General features: G+C 40.0%; 1 protein-coding gene across 3 annotated transcripts; it reads left to right on the top strand.

The window, feature by feature from the left end:
- The first annotated feature begins 298 nt into the window (after positions 1 to 298).
- mrpl37 (mitochondrial ribosomal protein L37) lies at positions 299 to 17,705 on the top strand. 3 transcript variants are annotated; one of them, XM_010869070.5, is made up of 8 exons: positions 299 to 793; positions 1,546 to 1,729; positions 5,416 to 5,531; positions 5,842 to 6,027; positions 11,756 to 11,910; positions 14,492 to 14,695; positions 16,611 to 16,650; positions 17,234 to 17,705. In XM_010869070.5, the coding sequence occupies exons 1-7, from the start codon at positions 412 to 414 to the stop codon at positions 16,614 to 16,616; spliced, it is 1,233 nt and encodes a 410-aa protein (XP_010867372.1). In that variant the 5' UTR covers positions 299 to 411; the 3' UTR covers positions 16,617 to 16,650; positions 17,234 to 17,705. The 3 variants fall into 3 exon arrangements, with proteins under 3 accessions (XP_010867372.1, XP_010867371.1, XP_019900421.1); XM_010869069.4 differs by lacking the exon at positions 16,611 to 16,650; XM_020044862.3 differs by lacking the exon at positions 16,611 to 16,650 and having other exon boundaries at positions 705 to 939.
- Positions 17,706 to 22,146: the final 4,441 nt, after the last annotated feature.

Here is a 22,146-nt window from a genome sequence, read left to right as displayed (position 1 = left end):
AACATTTCCTACATAGATATCTCTGTGGCACATACAATAGATTTTGAGCTATGAGGCAATATGTATTCCATATTCAGTTATTCGCATTTTGACCTTGGAATATGTTTAAATACAAATTTTCTATTGAAATTACTCTTAAATATGATCAAATATTAATTGTTGTCTATGTTTTGAGAGGTACATTTTCTTAAAAAATGAATACATTAATTTTGTCTGTTTTGAAATAATACGTTGACCTCTTTTATTTTGAAATCTTCATGACCCGGAATTGTTTTTTATTGTTGGTCACGAGTCACTGGTGACGCTGATGCATTTCCTTAAATTGCGGTGTCGTGCCCTAAAGTATGTAACGAGAAGATGCTGTGGAGTTAATAGTGTTTTTATTTTATAATATAAATACGGTGTTCTAACATGTTTAAAGAAACTGCAAAACGTTTTAAGGCCACAGCGCCTTTACTTTTGCAAAGTGCGCTATTTAGGCAGGCAAGAATCAGCACTATACGTGTTGGGAACAGTGTACATGGGCACCGATATTTCAATGTCAGCTGCATTTTAAATGCGAAGGTACTGCCGAGGAAGAAGCCACGGGTCAAGGTGGACATTCCCGGACTTGAGCGCATTACCTATGCGGATAGAATGCACTTCGTCCCCGGGTTGGCAAAGCCTTTTTTTCCTGTCTGGGAACGAGACTGGAACGACCCCTCTCACTTCTATTCGTCGAAATTAGAGGAGATGCCACTTCATAAAGAGAAGCAATGTTTCATATTTAGCCAATCGACCAATCCACTTGAAGGTTTTTTTTTGTGTTAATACTTCTGGTCCCTGTTATAAACCTGTCTTTAAGATGAAGGGCTGTACGCTGGCATTTTTTAAGGAGCACCAAATGTTTGATCATTATAGGGGGACAGATTCGTTTAGGAGATCAATTATATTGTTGAGGTAGAGTTTTAATTGTCTCTAGTGCTGGTAGAAATAACCGCAATAATGATGGACAATATCAGAGAGCTGAAAACATACTGTATATAAAATGGTTTATCCTCTCCTTAAAAATATAACTGTTGTTTTCTGCAGTTTCTGACAGTGCATATGAGTGTAAATACAGCAATTCAACACAAATCATTAATGTTCATGCATTTATTTTTTCCAATTACCGTAGACTCATTCTGTCAGAATTCTAAGCAGAATTTATTGCAAAGCTTCACATTTTCGTTCACCTGAGGTAGGTCCAACATCTGACCTAACTGGGCTATTTATGACTAGTTAAGTTGTGCTGTGCGTTATGGAATTTGTAGTTATTTCCAACAATGAAACTAAAAAGCAGAATCACTACAACCATGGGAGAGTTTGTTTTTCAGGCAGTAATTAATTGGCACTCTCACTTTCTCAAATTAGTTTTTAGTTGCTTATGTAAGTGAGATTGCCTGTAGATTCATGAGATGAACGAAACAAATCAGTCACAACAAAAGTTGACTGTCTTTGACAGGAGGCTTTTAATCAATATATCAACATTGTGTATTTACTTTAATTTTAGTTCTTATGTTTCAGGTGTCAGGCAAGCACTGTGGCTAACGAAATCCAACCTTACAAAGGGACTTCCAGACCAGGTGCTGTCTTTAGTCAATAACAAAGCCAATCAGATGGAAAACTTGGATGACAGAGTTCAGAATGCAATCAGGCATGCTTGCTTGTGGGACACCACAGAGGAAGAACCATCCAGAGAAAAGTATTGGTAAGTCAAGCCGACCACTACTCACTAACCACTAGGGCTGTCCCTAGCTAAGATTTTTGTTTGGGTCGACCAAGTTTCGATAGATTTTTCTGATTAATCTAAATCTTAATTTTTCCATTGGTCCATGAGCCATCTATGGAAGACATGTTAGAAAAGCTCACCTTTAAAACAAGAACTGACATTTATAAAGTAAAATGTATATGGTTGATTAGGGTTCCCAAATTTAGTGTTTTAGTTAATCTTTTTAACGAAGACAATCGTTATTTCAATCAAGTAATTCTAGTTGGGGGAAAGCAATAACCAGATTAATTATTTCAAGCAATTTATGAACTTTGACACTCTTTTTATATTTGTCTTTTCTCCCCTTTAATAAAACCAAGTTATTTGATGCGTTAAGGTACCATTTGATTAAATAATGAGAAACATAAGTAACTAAAAAGGGATACTCACAACATAACCAAAAATATGTTTTAAATTCCTGACCTGACTCACTGCAGCTGGTGGTCTTCCCAGATTCAGCCGCTATAATGTCCTCATGTTTGTCCTTATGTTACTGATTGTGTATTACCATGTTGTAACAATTTCAGATGTTAAATCCAAGTACCAATTAAAAAATATTGTTTAACTTGCACAACAGCAGAGCGCGTCAATTAAACAGGGCATACTGTAGACAATTATTTCAGAACCATAGACAGTGACCAATATCCATTACAGAAATATTTGTCTACTGAAGTTCAACATGTAGGAGAACACGTCCGTGCCACTACTGCCAGACAATTCAGGAAACACATTTGTTAGAAAATAATATACATTTTTATTAGCGTCACACTACATTTTCTATGTGTCCCCATTTTTCGTACATTATATAACCATATAGAATTTCAGTAGCACATAGACTTTTTTAATGGATGGATTACACCCTAAGCCATGGACTGGTACAGGTGGGAATTAGGTGTCACGTGGCCATGTGACTCCTCGACTAAAAAACATCTTTGTTGAACAACATCATACTGACCAAACATTTGACTAGTCGACTTTATAGGGTCCCCCTTACAAAACGCACATTGGTCTACTGACCAACTTAAACTGACTTTTTCTTGACCCATTACCTTACAGATTTTCATTGCTCCGGAGTTATCAGTCAGATGCGCTGTTAAATGATGATGCTGTTCCCAGTCATTTGGACCAGTTGTAAACTGTGGCACAATGGTTAACTCCTACTACTAACTCTTCTGGCGCTTCTGTTCTGCTAGTGTTATAAAATAATAATTTTTTACATTTCCATAGTAGGTTAAATGATTCAAAATTAATATATTTTCCTATTACTGTTTCATAAAAACAAATTCACCTTTGTTTCACAGAAATGATGTGGTACCTTATTGCAAATCATAACATTTCCCATCATCCTGGGGCTCAACTAACATAGCCCTTTACACTGAAGGGCCACATACTGTTAATACTTAAATCACACATCACACTGGAATACTTAAATCACACATCAGGTATCGATGAACAAAATATATTAAAGATGTGTAAGTCAGAGTACCGTTGGCTAGCATTAGGAGGTCTGAGTAACCCTCCAAGGATATGCCTCCCCAGAACATCACTGACCCACTGCCAAACTGGTCATGCTGATTGGTGTTGCGGCAGTGTAATGTTCACCCAGGGTTGGGTAGGTTACTTTTTAAATGTATTTTGTTACAGTTACCTGTCCACATTTGTAATCAGTAAATAAACTTTTTAATTACTCAACCTGATTACTTTGAATTACTTCCATAATGAGAGGCATTAGAGGACACATAGGAATAGCCTATAAACAATTGAACACCTTTTGCGAGATCAATCAATGTTAGAGTTTACATAGCTGGCCAAAAAATGAAATTTGCATTTTACCTTATGTGATTTCGGAAAGGGTTTCTAAACCATTGCTTTCTAATTCATTATGATTGGGCTACACACTAAAGGTCTGTCAAAAATTCAGTCATTACAATTAATCCAATAACCCTTGATCTTTCACAATCTGACTTTTTATCTGAACATAACCCCAAATCTAAGGATGTGTTAGTCTACTCTGTTTATTCATGTTTTTTATTACTTCAATACATTGTTGAAAAATAAATGGCAATTTCTCGAAAAGGGCATTGACATTATTGTATATAAAAATCAAGATATCAGTAGTTTTTCGCAAGTACACTAAATCTGCCGTATGTGTCGTCAGTGTCGTCTGCAGCCAATGATAAACAATGAACGCAAATATTCTGAGATGCAAAGCAAGCAGAAACAAATGGCCTGCCTGTATGGAGTTGTGGTGACTGCATCAAATGCAAATCATTCATCCTTGGTTGCATACATCCCGACACACCTTTTCTCCTCACATATCGTGCTAAATTCCAAATAATGTTATATCTTGAAGGCAGCGCCATATTACAGCTCTCTAACAAATTGTTGCCTGATCTTCTAAACAATTCCTGTCCGAAAAAAGATACAGCACCAGGTTGGCTAGGCCCATCGCCTGTCATTGTTCTGAGGAAGATGCATCAATTGTAGGTAACTACATCACATTTTATATGGGTTGGCTAATATTATCGTAGATATACAGTTTTTTTCTAGCGGTAAAAATTAAACTAGTGCTTCATCAGTCACTAATCAGGTTATGCGTGCCGACATTACTCAATGCTTCATAACTATTTCACGCACCTATTCTTTTTCAATTGAAGTAATCCATTTTTCTGTAATCCTATTACAATATTTTAACAGTTACAGTTCTTTTGTAATCCATTACTCCCCAACACGGCGTCTCCAGAGACTTTCACATCTATCACATGCACTCAGTGTGAATTTGCTCATCATCTGTGAAGAGAACAGGGCGCCAATGGTGGACCTGCCAATTCTGGTGTTCTCTGGTGAATGCCAATTGAGCTGCATGGTGGATTAAGTTGGGGCTCTGACTAGGCCACTGAAGGACATTCACCTTGTTCTTCAGCATCTGTACATTTGCTTTGGTGGTGTGATTCATAGACAATTTGAATATGAACCATTGATGAAATTCACAAAGTTGGAACAGCTTTTGATTTCAATTGTTTACTTTGATTTTCAGTGTGAGATTGAACCCAGCCCTCAATCGGTTAGTGATTTTGGGTTCCATTGTTCTCAACAAATTACACAATGTACAGTGAAGATTGATCTTTAATACATTTCCTTAATCGAGACCCGATGTGTGATTTAAGTGTTCCCTTAATTTTTTTGAGCAGTGTATTTTGACATGCTTGGTTGTAAAAGAAAAATAGGGTCCACTTGTTTCTCCAACGTTTACCCACCTCTGTGATGTCAGGACCGGTATGCAGGATTGACAGATTGACAGAACTGCTAAATCAATCACATTAAAAATAGCCCAATTGTGTGATAAAACCTCACAATCTGGCAACACCACTTCTTACGGTCACATTTGCTGGAGTATTTCGCTGGTATTTTATGAGCGCAAAGTCATATTTTACCATGCTGACACAGAGGTGGTGCAAGATTTTGGGAAGGTCTTTGCCTTCCTATCAATGTAGGAGAAACTGAGAAAAAAATATATTTGTTGTTGTTCCCCATTTTTTTTTAAATAGGCTGCAATAAGTTGGTATTATTCTTAAAAGATTGTAGTCACTGACTATTAAAAATTCAAATTTGTCTTGTCTTACTAGTGGTACTCTGGTGAGGAACTTGCTTCATCTGTGTGGAAGCCTGCAGGCCACACACCCTGGGCTTGGCAGGAGGATCTTTGCAGAGAAATACAGTCTGGCTGCCACTTGGAGCAGAGGTAGGCCTGTGACCCTTGACCTTAGACAATGACTTCAAAGCAAGAATTGGCCTAAATACTGTGATATACTGGACGTTGAATGTATTGTGTTTTGAGTGCTTCTGAACTACTCAAAGTAACTTGCAAAGCCAACAACTATGCAGACTTCCAGACAGTCAGAATTAACTAATTGTTGTCATATTTTTATGCCTTTGTGAATTGTTGGCTATCTACATTGAGTTGAATTGTGGCCATGGTTAATGATTGACCATTGATCGGTGGCTTAGCCATTATGTATCTCACCTGTTATTGGTTTCATATTCCCTGCCAGGTGATGAATTGTTCCAGGTGAGAGGAAAGAATGGGCTTCTGCTTAACAGCATGGATCCTCTCCCAGTGGTTGCTGGGAAAGAGGAGATCCAGAATACGGCTGACCACATCCTGGAGACATTCTATCCGATCTCTCCCACCATCGACCTGCAGCGTGTCCATGTGTACAAAGAACTCAGTCATACAGGTAATATTACTATAGTGGGTATAGAAAGTCTCCATCCCTTTCAAAATGTTCACATTCTGTTGCCTTACATCCTGAAATGAAAACACAAATCTGACTTTTCCGGCATTATTTACACACAGATACCCGCAATACCCAAGCGAAAAAATCTAAAGATTTCTGTAAATTACAATTATATGAAATACCCTATTTGGAAAAGTGAACAATCCCTTAGTATTGCTATTGTTAATTTGCTGATGTATAACCAAAAAACTTCCAAATAAATCAAGCTTCCATCTTTTGATAAGTTCAGAATGAGTGACTTTGATAAGTTCAGAATAAAAGCAGTTCTTCATAAAGGACACCACTGCTTAGTATTGCAATTCACAATGGGTGGAAAGGTATTTTCAAAATTTCGAAGAAGTGAAGATGCGGGAAGGCAGAAAATGAGGGGATGGGTATTGAATTATTTCAAAGGGTTTGTCTATCCATTGGAGCGCTATGAAGACCATTATTAAGTGGAAAGCATATGGCACCACCCAGACCTTCCATAGAGGTCAGATATTTGATGCACTTGTGATATTGTGGTCACACAAACCTTGACTAGTCTTTGTCATGAAGCCTTGAAGCTCCTTTGTAGCCTCTTTGATCAGTCTCTGATCAAAAAAGGCAACACCAAGTCTTATTTGAGCTCTGCCAAAAAGCACATTGTTGATTCCAAGGCGAAAGGGTAAAAGATGCTGTGATCAGATGAGGCCAAACTTTAACTTTGGCCTGAACTAAATGTCTGGCAATAACCCAATACATCTTTCCACAAAAAGACCACCATTCCTACAGTACAGCACGGCGGTGGAGGCATCCTGTGGTTGGGGTGTTTCTCTTCTGCAGGGACTGGAGCACTTGTCAGGATAGAGGGGAATCTTGACAGTGCTAAATTCCGACAAATAGCCCTTTGCCAGGAAGTTGAAAATGGTAAGATGGTTCATGTTTCAAAACATCAATGACCCAAAGCACAGTGCCAAAGCAAACGTACATTGGCAGAAGGAAAACAAGGTGAACGTCCTTAAGCAGACTAGTCAGAGCCCCAATCTTAGTCCCATTGAGAATCTGTGGAATGATTTGAAGAGTGAAATCCATAAGCGGTCACTGTGCAGTTCCATTGAGCTTGAATAATTATAAAAGGAAGAATTGGCCAACACTGCTTAGTGTAGGTGTGCCAAGTTAGTAGAGACATTTAAAGAGACTCCTTGATGTCATTCTAGCAAAAGGGGGTTCAACCAAGTATTGACTTCGGGGGGTGTTCACTTACCCAAATAGTATTTTTTTCTATTTACACTTAGAGATCTAGAGTGTCTTTAAACACTATGCCACAGCATTACACGTTTCAGCAGTTGCTTGACTCCATTGAGCATTAAACTGACTAACGTTTCTTATGAAGTTTACCTCCACCATAGCGTCTATGAACTGTATTGCTTTTGCCAGTAATAGGCTTACTAGTATCTACTTACTTCCTAGGAATAATCATAAGAATTGACCAATTGCTAGCGATACTGAAGATGAACTTTTCCATGCCAGAAACAGTCACAATATAACCGTATACAGTTTCAATAAAGGCTTACTGTAACGTAACTACTTTATGTTAATTCAGCAAATGTGTTTGTCTATCCTGACCCAAAACGCATGCACTGATGCATACTTCGAAAATCCACCAGAAACAGTCGCAATATAATTGTAATTTATTTTAATTTCAGGATAACTATAATGTAGATCCTAATGGTTTTAGCCAGCAAAGTTTTCATCTATTTGGAATAGTCAGTCACTCACTCACTCATTAAGAGACATTCGCTCATCTTGGCCGGCTCCGCTTATATGTTCCGACAATAAAATCTATATTCCATTGTTCTCCAACCAGAAGGCTTGAATGTGAAGCGTGTTGTCTGGCCAAAACAAAGGACCACTCATCACCTTGCTGGTACCATTCCTAATGTGAAGCATGGTGGTGGGAATAATATGCCATGGGGGATGCTTCTCAGCGAAATGGACTAGGAGGGCTGGTCAGGATTGAGGGAAGGGTGAACAGTGCAAATTCCGGAGAGGTCCTTAAAGAAAACCAGATGAATGCGCACAGGACTTTTATTTTTGCCAGACTTTGGCAAAAATGAATCTTTCAGAACAACTCCCCAAAGGAGTCAGCCAAAACTCTGCTGGAGGGGCTTCTGTGAATCTCCTAGAGTGGCTGTGCCAATGCCCAGATTTGAACCCGATTCATACTGTGTATACTGTGGGGCAAAAAAGTATTTAGTCAGCCACCAATTGTGCTAGTTCTCCCACTTAAAAAGATGAAAGAGGCCTGTAATTTTCATCATAGGTACACTTCAACTATGAGAGACAAAATGAAAAATAAATTCCAGAAAATCACATTGTAGGATTTGTTATGAATTTATTGGTAAATTCCTCGGTAAAATAAGTATTTGGTCACCTACAAACAAGCAAGATTTCTGGCTCTCACAGACCTGTAACTTCTTTAAGATGCTACTCTGTCCTCCACTCGTTACCTGTATTAATGGCACCTGTTTGAACTTGTTATCAGTATGAAAGACACCTGTCCACAACCTCAAGCAGTCACACTCCAAACTCCACTATGGCCAAGACCAAAGAGCTGTCAAAGGACACCAGAAACAAAATTGTAGACTTGCACCAGCCTGGGAAGACTGAATCTGCAATAGGTAAGCAGCTTGGTGCGAAGAAATCAACTGTGGGAGCAATTATAAGAAAATGGATGACATACAAGACCATTGATAATCTCCCTTGATCCGGGGATCCACGCAAGATCTCACCCCGTGGGGTCAAAATGATCACAAGAACGGTGAGCAAAAATCCCAGAACCACATGGGGGGACCTAGTGAATGACCTGCAGAGAGTTGGGACCAAAGTAACATAGGCTACCATCAGTAACACACTACGCCGCCAGGGACTTAAATCCTGAAGTGCCAGACGTGTCCCCCTGTTTAAGCCAGTACATGTCCAGGCCTGTCTGAGGTTTGCTAGAGAGCATTTGGATGGTCATGTTTGGAGGAGAAAGAATGCTGAGTTGCATCCAAAGAACACCATACCTACTGTGAAGCATGGGGTGGAAACATCATGCTTTGGGGCTGTTTTTCTGCAAAGGGACCAGGATGACTGATCCGTGTAAAGCAAAGAATGAATGGGACCATATATCGTGAGATTTTGATTGAAAACCACCTTCCATCAGCAAGGGCATTGAAAATTAAACGTGGCTGGGTCTTTCAGCATGACAATGATCCCAAACACACCGCCCGGGCAACGAAGTAGTGGCTTTGTAAGAAGCATTTCAAGGTCCTGGAGTGGCCTAGCCAGTCACCAGATCTCAACCCCATAGAAAATCTTTGGAGGGAGTTGAAAGTCTGTGTTGCCCCGCGACAGCCCCAAAACATCACTGCTCTAGAGGAGATCTGCTTGGAGGAATGGGCCAAAATACCAGCAACAGTGTGTGAAAACCTTGTGAAGACTTACAGAAAGCGTTTGACCTCTGTCATTGCCAACAAAGGGTATATAACTAAGTATTGAGATTAACTTTTGTTATTGACCATATACACTCACCTAAAGGATTATTAGGAATACCATACTAATACTGTGTTTGACCCCCTTTCTTTGGAAATGTTGGCCCATATTGTTGGCATCTTGCAGTTGATGGAGATTTGTGGGATGCACATCCAGGGCACGAAGCTCCCGTTCCACCACATCCCAAAGATGCTCTATTGGGTTGAGATCTGGTGACTGTGGGGGCCATTTCAGTACAGTGAACTCATTGTAATGGTCAAGAAACCAATTTGAAATGATTCAAGCTTTGTGACATGGTGCATTATCCTGCTGGAAGTAGCCATCAGAGGATGGGTACATGGTGGTCATAAAGGGATGGACTTGGTCAGAAACAATGCTCAGGTAGGCCGTGGCATTTAAACAATGCCCAATTGGCACTAAGGGGCCTAAAGTGTGCCAAGAAAACATCCCCCACACCATTACACCACAACAAGGCATGATGGATCCATGTTCTCATTCTGTTTACGCCAAATTCTGATTCTACCATCTGAATGTCTCAACAGAAATCGAGACTCATCAGACCAGGCAACATTCTTCCAGTCTTCAACTGTCCAATTTTGGTGAGCTTGTGCAAATTGTAGCCTCTTTTTCCTATTTGTAATGGAGATGAGGGGTACCCGGTGGGGTCTTCTGCTGTTGTAGCCCATCCGCCTCAAGGTTGTGCGTGTTGTGGCTTCACAAATGCTTTGCTGCATACCTCGGTTGTAACGAGTGGTTATTTCAGTCAAAGTTGCTCTTCTATCAGCTTGAATCAGTCGGCCAATTCTCCTCTGACCTCTAGCATCAACAAGGCATTTTCGCCCACAAGACTGCCGCATACTGGATGTTTTTCCCTTTTCACACCATTCTTTGTAAACCCTAGAAATGGTTGTGCGTGAAAATCCCAGTAACTGAGCAGATTGTGAAATACTCAGACCGGCCCGTCTGGCACCAACAACCATGCCACGCTCAAAATTGCTTAAATCACCTTTCTTTCCCATTCTGACATTCACTTTGGAGTTCAGGAGATTGTCTTGACCAGGACCACACCCCTAAATGCATCGAAGCAACTGCCATGTGATTGGTTGATTTAGATAATTGCATTAATGAGAAATTGAACAGGTGTTCCTAATAATCCTTTAGGTGAGTGTACTTATTTTCCACCGTCATTTACCAATAAATTCATAAAAAAATGTGTCTCTCATAGTTGAAGTGTACCTATGATGAAAATTACAGGCCTCATCTTTTTAGTGGGAGAACTTGCACAATTGTTAGCTGACTAAATACTTTTTGCCCCACTGTATATGGGAACAAGCATCATGTCAAAAAGAGCACAAGTACAGAGACCAACACAGAGTGGTGTCATGTCAGTTCTCATTTTACATTGCTGGGATTCAATCTAGTATTGTTTCCTAGTTGTACAGGTGACGACATCAGCACTTGCAAAAGTTTACATGTACAAAGAATTGTTGTTGCCATGATGTAGCCTAGAGAATGCAAGGTTGCATACAGACATAGACCCAGGAGACATAGGTAATCATGTGGGTTGCCCAGACAACTTGGTGAAACCTCAAACACGACAGCAGGGACATGTTACTAGTGGTGGTTTTGCTAACTCAGCTCTCCCCATAATGAATGGAGTCCTGTTTACCTCTATAATACAAGGAGACTTCTTCTAGTGGTTTCTGCTAGGCCCGAGGCCTAGTCTACCACACATAGATGTAGACTAGTAGCATTACTCAGCCAACATTCCATTCATTACTGCCCCTGAACACAGATAGAGACATCATGAGTTGTTGACGGGGAGAGACAAGTTGTTGAGTATACTTTGTTTCAAGCATACAAAATGCCTTCAAACTGACATTTCTTTACAATTTTCTACAACCACACTCCTCATCCAATCTGACAGCACTTGAAATAATATACAAGAAAGAATGTGATAAACTGTCCAAATCCAGGAATTCTAAGATTGTTGAAAGTCTGAGACCAATAGTTGGGAAGGCGAGTCAAAAACCAAGTTGAAATTTGAGATTACAGTCCTACATCACTGCTATTTAGTAATGAAGAGTAACCTGATCTTTTGCACTTAAAGAACAACCTTGTGTATTTACCCCATGAGTGCCTCTCTAACAATATTTGATCTATTCTTCAGGCTTCAAAGATGACTACCCGTACCCCCATGCTCACACCCTCTTCATCCTGAGGGCCGGAGACACCCTAGTCAACCTCCCTCCAGAGCAGCTACGTGCCAAGATGATTATGTTTGCTTTTGGGAACGCCCTGACTCGTGCGCAAACACTCCATGGGGTAAATGCTGTTTACATACATATTGACCATTATTTTAGTCTACATAATCTGTATAATTGTATTACAAATGTAGTAGTTATACATTTGTAATCATACCCACAAAGGAAAAAACTTTTCATATAATGGGATTACATTGGATAGAACAAGGCTCTCCAACACTTTTCTTGGAGTGCTGCTCTTTACTTTTGCCTCATACAGTGTGTTTTTGCCTCATTCATCTTTTAATTGTATTTTTATATGGCTTGAGTGAATAGCAAAAATAGCAATGTTGGCTTTACTCCTTTATGGAGGTCACTGTTTTGTTTGTTGTTGGACAGGCCCATATTCCCCATTTTGGCTTTGCGTTGGTTAATCTGGCCACACTTGCCTTTGGAGGAGTGAGGGAAGATGAAGTGAGCGCTCCAAGCATGCCCACCTCACAACCCACAATGGCTGTACCACTGTTAGGTTGTCTGTGGCTGGGATTTGCGTGGTGGCAGTAAACACTGTTGAGTAGTTCTACTACCTTTGTCACCAACCCTGGCCTTGCTCCTTTGGGACTTTTGCCTTGAGGGGATAGATGGCCTGATAGCTTTGCCCATCAGGGCCTATTTTTACTTTCCGCTTCTTTCCTGCACATGTTGCCTTGGCGCCAAACATCAGTGTTCTGCCGCTCCAGCTTGGCAGCACTGTTTATTATCCCTTACAGTGGGGAGAACAAGTATTACTACTTACAAAGCATGTATAGGTCTGTAATTTTTACACTTCAACTGTGAGAAACGGAATCTAAAACAAAAATCCAGAAAATCACATTGTATGATTTTTAAATAATTAATTTGCATTTTATTGCATGACATAAGTATTTGATCACCTACCAACCGTAAGAATTCTGGCTCTCACAGACCTGGGATATCAGGGATAAAATTGTAGACCTGCACAAGGCTGGGACAATAGGCAAGCAGCTTGGTGAGAAGGCAACAACTGTTGGCGCAATTATTAGAAAATGGAAGAAGTTCAAGATGATGGTCAATCTCCCTCGTTCTGGGGCTCCATGCAAGATCTCACTTCGTGGGGCATCAATGATCAGGACGAAGGTGAGGGATCAGCCCAGAACTACACGACAGGACCTGGTCAATGACCTGAAGAGAGCTGGGACCACAGTCTCAAAGAAAACCATTAGTAACACACTACGCCGTCATGGATTTAAAATCCTGCAGCGCACGCAAGGTCCCCCTGCTCAAGCCAGCGCATGTCCAGCCAGTTTGAAGTTTGCCAGTGACCATCTGGATGATCCAGAGGAGGAATGGGAGAAGGTCATGTGGTCTGATGAGACAAAAATAGAGCTTTTTGGTCTAAACTCCACTCGCCGTGTTTGGAGGAAGAAGAAGGATGAGTACAACCCCAAGAACACCATCCCAACTGTGAACCATGGAGGTGGAAACATCATTCTTTGGGGATGCTTTTCTGCAAAGGGGACAGGACGACTGCACCGTATTGAGGGGAGGATGGATGGGGCCATGTATTGCGAGACCTTGGCCAACAATCTCCTTCCCTCAGTAAGAGCATTGAAGATGGGTCGTGGCTGCCTCTTCCAGCATGACAACAACCCGAAACACACAGCCAGGGCAACTAAGGAGTGGCTCAGTAAGAAGTACCTCAAGGTCCTGGAGTGGCCTAGCCAGTCTCCAGACCTGAACCCAATAGAAAATCTTTGGAGGGAGCTGAAAGTATTGCCCAGCGACAGCTGACGGATCTGGAGAAGGTCTGTATGGGGGAGTGGGCCAAACAGTGTGTGCAAACCGGATCAAGAAATAAAGGAAACTTATGATCTCTGTAATTGCAAACAAAGGTTTCTGTACCAAATATTAAGTTCTGCTTTTCTGATGTATCAAATACTTATGTCATGCAATAAAATGCTAATTAATTACTTAAAAATTATACAATGTGATTTTCTGGCTTTTTGTTTTAGATTCCATCACTCACAGTTGAAGAGTACCTATGATAAAAAGTACAGACTTCTACATGCTTTGTAAGTGGGAAAATCTGCAAAATCAGCAGTGTATCAAATACTTGATCTCCCCACTGTAAGTGGCATTGAAATGACCAACCGAAAGGGACCTTGGGTTGTTTATATAATATTTAATTCATTCCAGCCCTCAGGGAACAAAGTTTATATACATCCTAAGAATTTAGAATATATTGCGCTAGATTAAATGCACCTTCTGTATGGTAGCTCCAAGAACAAAGTTGGAGAGCTCTGTGATGGAAATTTGATCAGGTCCTCTTGGCCTGAGGTGCTGATGATTGCAATTTCAGTGTGTTCCAGTGGAGACTGGTGTTCCTTTTAAACTGAGAAAGGTTTACTCCGGGCTTGTTTGAATATACAGTGGTTATGTTAACCAGTTACATATTGTTTGGGAAAATATTTGCAAGAAAAAGACATTTGTAATACAGTAATGCATTTTGATGTAATTAATGGAAGTAGTTGGAATAGAGCAAATGCTGGACATGTGTCCTCCAACGATAAATAAAAAAGTTATAGGAAGAAATTACCTTATCACTGATGTGGATGTAGTTCAAGTGTTTTCTCCCACACCCTCAGACTAAAGCCGGAGTCCTTGAGGAGCCCATTGTGGTCCAGTCGGTGGCCACTGATGGGCAGATGTTCCAGTTTGTGGTGTTCCAACTTAATACCACAGACCTGCAGCCTGATGAGGGTGTCAAAAACATGGTCTGGATAGATGAGGACCAGCTGTTGTATGATTCTGCAATTGTCTGTCCAGTTCTGAAAAGAAAGGTGGTCCATGTAAGAACTTATTTGTTTATTGCTTTATTTGTCAGTATTAGTTTGGTCACAAAAAATATGTTAAAGTTCTGTTATTGGCCCACACCCTAGATCGAATACTCATGCACTGCTGATGTAAAAAGGGATTTATAAAATACACTACTGTTCGAAGGTGTGTACATTAAAATCACAGCAAATTAATCAGCAATTCAGTGTAAACATTGTAGCAAGAAATGGCTGATTTTCAATGGAATATACATACATTCTCAAACTACTGTAGACTCTCTAATGTAGACATTAAGAGACCTCCCACTCCTCATATTCTGGTTAGAGACGGTTTGCGCTGTTCTGTGAGGGGGGTACGAGATCTTTAGTTTCTTGACATTTTCTCATATGGACTAGCCTTAAATTCTCTGAACAATAATAGACTGATGAATTTCAGAAGAAAGTTTTTTGTTTTTGGCCATTTTGAACCTGTAATTGGACCCACGAGCGCTGACGATGAAGATGCTGAACTAGTCTAAAGGCCAGTTTTATTGCTTCTTTAATCAGCACATCGGTTTTCAGCGGTTGATTATACAAGTCCTACTTTAAAGCCCAAGTCAAGTTGTTCTACAATAAAAACATATTGTATAAATATGTAGATAAATTGTCATGTATATAACATGACCATTGGCACATGATTTACAGTCATGGCCAAAAGTGTTGGCACCCCTGAAATTTGTCCAGAAAATCTAGTATTTCTCACAGTAAAGTATTGCATTAACACATGTTTTGCTATACACATGTTTATTCCCTTTGTGTGTATTGGAACAAAACAAAAAAAAGAAGGAAAAAAAGCTAATTGGACATAATTGCACACAAAACCCCAAAAATGGGCTGAAAGAAATTCTTGGCACCCTTAACTTAATATTTGGTTGCACACCCTTTGGAAAAAATTACTGAAATCAATCGCTTCCTATAACCATCAGTAAGCTTCTTACACCTCTCACCCAGAATTTTAGACCACACTTCCTTTGCAAACTGCTCCAGGTCTCTCATATTGGAAGGGCGCCTTTTCCCAACAGCAATTTTAAGATTTCTCCACAGGTGTTCAATGGGATTTAGATCTGGACTCATTGTTGGCCACTTCAGAACTCTCCAGTGCTTTGTTGCCATTCATTTCTGTGTGCTTTTTGAAGTGTGTTTGGGGTCATTGTCCTGCTGGAAGACCCACGATCTCGGATGCAAACCCAGCTTTTTGACAATGGGCCCTACATTGCGACCCAAAATCCTTTGGTAATCATCAGATTTCATGATGCCTTGCACACAGTCAAGGCACCAAGTGTCAGAGGCAGCAACACAACCCCAAAACATATTTGAACCTCCACCATATTTGACTGTAGGTACTGTGTTCTTTTCTTTGTAGGCCTCATTCCGTTTTCAGCAAATAGTAGAATGATTTTGGCTTACTCAAGTACATTTTGGCAAACTGTAGTCTTGCTTTTTTATGTGTCAGCATTGGGGTCCTCCTGGGTCTCCTGCCATAGCGTTTCATTTCATTCAAATGTCGACAGATAGTTCGTGCTGACACTGATGCACCCTGAGCCTGCAGGACAGCTTGAATTTCTTTGGAACTTGTTTGGGGCTGCTTATCCACCATCCGGACTATCCTGCGTTGCAACCTTTCCTAAATTTTTCTCTTCGGTCCACTTCCAGGGAGATTAGCTACAGCGCCATGGGTTGCAAACTTCTTGATAATGCTGCGCACTGTGGACAAAGGAACATCTAGATCTCTGGAGATGGACTTGTACCGTTGAGATTGTTGATATTTTTCCACAATTTTGGTTCTCAAGTCCTCAGACAGTTCTCTTCTCCTCTTTCTGTTGTCCATGCTTAGTGTGGTACACACAATGCACAGACTAAGTCAACTTCTCTCCTTTTTATCTGCTTTCAGGTGTGATTTTTATATTGCCCACACCTGTTACTTGCCCCAGGTGAGTTTAAAAGAGCATCACATGCTTGAAACAATCTTATTTATCCACAATTCTGAAAGGGTGCCAAGAATTTTCTCCAGACCATTTTGGGGGTTTTGTGTGCAATTATGTCCAATTTGCTTTTTTTTTTGTTTTGTTCCAGTACACACAAAGGGAATAAACATGTGTATAGCAAAACATGTGTTAATGCAATACTTTTCTGTGAGAAATACTAGATTTTCTGGACAAATTTCAGGGGTGCCAACACTTTTGGCCATGACTGTATTTTCTAGTTTTATAGTTCAATTGAACTTTGCATACTGTGATTGGTCAGGAACGGTTTTACTCCTGCTCTTTCCCCCCGTCTTTTTCTCAACGCAAAATTTGTTAGAACACCACTTTTGACTTTGTCAGAGAAATGTTTCAATGTGCCATGCGAGGTGTAGTGGGGCCTTAAGTATATTGACCAATATTTAGCAGTTTTTAGTCTTGGAAAATTGGTTTCCTTCAAGTTCTAAGAAAGGAAGGCACTTATTTTCAGAATGAAACCATTATAGGATAATTTTCAAGCCATTCCAAACATTTTTCATCTTTTCCCCTACAGATACCCGCAGGTCTGTCAGGATACAAGTCTGAAACATTTCAGAAGTTGATGGCCCTGTACCTACATGGAGCTGTATGAGCTATATAGCATCAAAATGATAAACATTCTTAACCATCACATTTGTAATGTCATTATTGTTATCTGAAAAATAAATTCTGTCTTTATTGCCCAAGTGTTCTTTTAGTTTCTCAATACTTGGCTCGTGATTTAGAATTATTTACATTGTTGTGAGTCTTCTGATGACAATTGTGATAAATCTATGTCCTTTTGTTGATGTAACTTCTTAAAACAATGGATACAGAATGTTACAGAATTAAGGTGAACTGCTTTTGTTCTCATGCTACAATTAATATGCCAGCGACCTTCGTGTTTGGGAGGGAGAGTTGTTGTTAATGAACCAGCATTGTGAAATCCGCTAACCCATCCAATTCTCACAAATGACTTCAAAATAAAAGTAAATGTTAGTATGTTTTGGCTGTTTGAAGTAACATTTTGTTCTTATGCTACTCTTATGTGTAGTTAGTATTTTTTTAGTTGTTGATGCTATTTGTGTATTAGGGCTTATTGTTTATGAGGCAATATTTAGAATATTGCCTCTAAAGTATTAGAAGACAGAATTTAAACAATAACACAACTTCTCTTCCTTTCTCAAATGAGATGGGAATAGGATTAGCTAGTCCAGAGTGCACTGCGTGCACAATTGTTAGGCAAATCCGATTTCTCAAGATTACATTTGTTGTTGAACAATCACAATGCTCTATGTCAGTCTAAAATATAATTGAACCTCTTACCTGAATTAACTAGTTTTGATCTTTCTCAAGTGAATATATATGTGCACAATTATGAGACAGCAATTGGTGTGCAGAATTATTTGGCAATTTAATAAAAATTAAAAAATCCCAACTCACTTGTTTATTCTGAATTTTTAAAGTAAGTGTAACAAATATGTAACAAAATGACAATAAATTAAAATGTGTGTCCTTTCAAAAAATATTCAGTGACCAATATAGCCACCCTTCTTTTCAATTACTGCCATGAGCCTTCCACTGTTATGGTAATTACATCGATAAGGACTCCTAATGGAAGTAAGTACAGAGACAAAATAATCTTGGCACAATTAGCGGATTCATTTACATGCAAGGAGAGAAGCTTCAAAAGCTTACAGAATAAACGTGAGGAAAACAGAACAGTCACAGTATTTATGCAGGTAAAAGGGTTATGGTAATCCTGCTCATTTGTTCCCTAATCCCTTCCTCTGTCCTGTACTGGGTGTTACCCAAATCACCTCCACGTCCCCCAAAGGGGTTAGGGGATCATCATAAAAGACAGTCCACATTCCTGAAGAATTGGTTTAGGCAGATTAACAGATGGTCAGAGGACCCAATGATCCACTGATATCATTCAGACATGTCACAAACAAAGACCAGAGTTACATAACAGGGAATAGAAAAGCAGACATTTCTAAAATGTACATTAATTCAAGAAATTCCATAACACTATCCATGGAGTCTCTCAGTTTCTTGATCTGTTCACAATCAAATTTTGGTGAAGCAACAACCATAGCCTCCCAAATGTTGTTCAAAGGTGTATTGTCTTCCCTGATTGTAAATCTCATGTTTGAGAAGGGCCCACAAATTCTCAGTAGAAGGCATCTTTGAGCCCCTTTCTTGCTAGCCAAATTGTGGTGTACTTGGATGCATGTGGTGGAACTACATTTTGACTCATTTTTGATTAATTCCAAATAGACAATGAATTAATGTAACAAATTAATTAAATGTATAAAGAAAGTATTACAATACAAATATCAAAGCTTTAGAGATCCAGAGATTTGAGGTGATTGCAAGAGCAGAGCAGCATGCAGAGTTCAGGAAAAAAATGCACAAAGACCGTTTTCCACCTTCACTCTGGTTATATCCTAAACTCAAGTAGTGGGGGTTGGTTAGCTGACCTAAGGAAAACAAAACAAGTTCTGTAGAATAGACCCCTTATCAATCAGTAACACCTTTCGATCTGTTTCCTGGGGCTCTTCCACAGGGGTGTTATCTCAAGGATCAAGCAAGCTAAGCAATTAAAAGCAAAAACAATTTCCCTGCGTTCCCACCTTACAGAAACATCTGTTAACCATAAACATTCCAATGGCAACCTACTAGGACAGAATACAAGAAACCAGAAAACATTTCTATATTAACTAAGAAATCATCATTTTACTTGTAACTAAATTGTGGACTTAAAATTTTTCGGTTCCTTCACGTGATGCGCCAGTCCTGCATCAAGATCATGGTCTTCTTGAATGTTGAGGACATCTTCCTTTACCACTGCTTAAAGATAGTATCTTCCAGAAACTAGCAGTAGGTATGGGAGTTGAGTTTCAGTCCATCTTCAACCCAAAAAGGTCCAACTACCTCATCCTTAATGATAGCAGCCCATACCAGTATCCCTCCTCCACCTTTCTGGTACCTGACTCAAAGTGGTGCCATGTCCATTAGTGATGCAGCCACACACCCATCCATCTGGTCCATCAAGAGTCACTCTCATTTCATCTGTCCATCAAACCTCTGAAAAATCTGTCTTCGGGTATTTCTTTGCCTAATCTATATGCTTTAACTTGGGAATCTTATTCAGTGGTGGTCTTCTCTCAGCCTTCTTGACCTTGGCCATCTCTGAGCACTTGACACCTTGTACTTCTGGACACTCCAGGTATGTTGCAGTTCTGAAGTATGGTGGCGCTGGAGGATAATGGGTTCCTGGTAGCCTCACGTTTAATTCTACTCATCTTTTGCAGTTGATTTGCGGCTTTTCTTCTCCATGCATTTTTGTGTCCAAGTTGACTACTCGCAACAAAAAATTTGATTGTCTGGTGGCCACACATCAATAGTTTAGCTATTTCAAGAGTTGCATCCATCTGAAAGGCATTTTCAGTGTCAGTTAAATCTTTTTTGTCCCATTTTACCTGTGGTCATGAAGCTGCCTAATAATTATGCACACATTGATATAAGGTGTTATTCACGTTCGCCACACCCTCCCTCATTACACATATACGTATCACCTGAATATTATTCAATCCTATGAGCATTCTAGTTTATATTATTTGGAGTTGGAAAATGTGCATAGGAATAATGATACGATCAGAATACTCACTTGCCCAATACTTGTGCATGCAGTGTAGGGTAGGGGGATAATGTTCAGTGTCTGAAGTGAGTATGAGGAGATTACACGTGAATGCAAACTGATAGAAGGACCGGCAAGAGCGTTTCTAAATGGGGAATAACTCAGACACTCAGCAATTTTGTCGAAAAAACATATTTGAAACATTAACTTAAAATATTAAAACAGTAAGTATGCCCTGGAGGGTCATCACAGCCATCCTGGAATGCGGTAACAAAAGCAGAGGTCACTGTCACGGAACCAGGCGCAGGCAGAGTGGCAGTCGATGTCGTTGTTTTAATAGAAAAGAGCACCGAGCACTGATACCACTAAACAAAACAAAGGTATACACCAAAATGAAAACACCACGTGAGACAAGGAACAATGACAGACAAGTGAGGGGAGCAGAGGAGAAACATTTAACACATACTAATGACTTGATTGAGACCTGGTGTGACCGACAATTGGAGACAAGAAGAATGAAGGAGCCCGGGATGAGTTAATGTACAACAGGAATCCGAGAAGAGCGGGAGATGACGGAGCTGTCAGTGTCACTCAGTTGTTGTGCCACCTTGCATCAACAACGGGTGTACTATTGTGCCGTACAGACATACAGTGGATATAAAAAGGCTACACACCCCTGTTAAAATGCTAGTTTCTTGTGATGTAAAAGAATGAGAAAAAGATAATTAATGTCAGAACGTTTTCCACCTTTAATATGACCTATAACGTGAACAATTCAATGGAAAAACAAATTTAAATCTTTATGGGGAAAAAAGAAAAAACTCAATAAATAAATAACCTGGTTGCGTAAGTGTGCACACCCTTAAACTAATACTTTGTTGAAGCACCTTTTGATTTTATTACAGCACTCAGTCTCTTTGGGTAGGAGTCTATTAGCAAGGCACATCTTGACGTGGCATTATTTGCCCACTCTTCTTTGTGAAAGCGCTCCAAATTTGTCAGATTGCGAGGATATCTCCTGTGCACAGCCCTTTTCTGATCATCCCACAGATGTTCACTTGGATTCATGTCTGGGCTCTGGCTGGGCCATTCCAAAAGTGTTGTGCCTAAATTGCCTGGTATTTGGAACTGTTCATATTTCCCTCCACCCTGACTAATGCCCCGGTTCCAGCTGAAGCAAAAACAGCCCCAAATCATGATGCTGCCACCACCATGCTTCACTGTGGGTATGGTGTTCTTTGGGTGATTGCGCCAAACATACCTTTTAGAATTATGTCCAAAAAGTTAAACCTTGGTTTCATCAGACCATAACACATTTTCACACATGCTTTTGGGGGACTTGATGTTTGTTTTTACAAACTTCAGCCGGGCTTGGATGTTTCTCTTTGTAAGAAAAGGCTTCCGTCTTGCCACCCTACCCCATAGCCCATTCATATGAAGCATACAGGAGATTGTTGTCACATGTAGTGCACAGACAGTACTTGCCAGAAATTCCTGCAGTTCCTTTAATGTTGCTGTAGGCCTCTTGGAAGCCCCCCTGACCAGTTTTCTTCTCGTCTTTTCATCAATTCTGGAGGGACTTCCAGTTCTTGGTAATGTCTCTGTTGTGCCACATTTTCTCCACTTGATGATGACTCTCTTCACTGTGTTCCATGGTATATCTTATGCTTTGGAAATTCTTTTGTACCCTTCTCCTGACTGATATCTTTTAACAATGAGATCCCTCTGATGCTTTCGAAGCTCTCTGCTGACCATGGCTTTTGCTCTGAGATGCAACTAAGAAAATGTCAGGAAAATCCTACAAG

The sequence above is a fragment of the Esox lucius genome, chromosome 3, assembly GCF_011004845.1.
Source record: "Esox lucius isolate fEsoLuc1 chromosome 3, fEsoLuc1.pri, whole genome shotgun sequence".
Lineage (NCBI taxonomy): Eukaryota > Metazoa > Chordata > Actinopteri > Esociformes > Esocidae > Esox > Esox lucius.
This window is presented reverse-complemented; position numbering and strand designations above follow the sequence as displayed.

Excerpts from the sequence above, each read along its gene's own strand:
- mrpl37 (XM_010869069.4), top strand. The coding sequence starts at position 412 with ATGTTTAAAGAAACTGCAAAACGTTTTAAGGCCACAGCGCCTTTACTT. Across the intron at positions 1,730-5,415 it reads CCATCCAGAGAAAAGTATTG|TGGTACTCTGGTGAGGAACT; the intron begins GTAAGTCAAGCC and ends TTGTCTTACTAG. Across the intron at positions 6,028-11,755 it reads CAAAGAACTCAGTCATACAG|GCTTCAAAGATGACTACCCG; the intron begins GTAATATTACTA and ends TCTATTCTTCAG.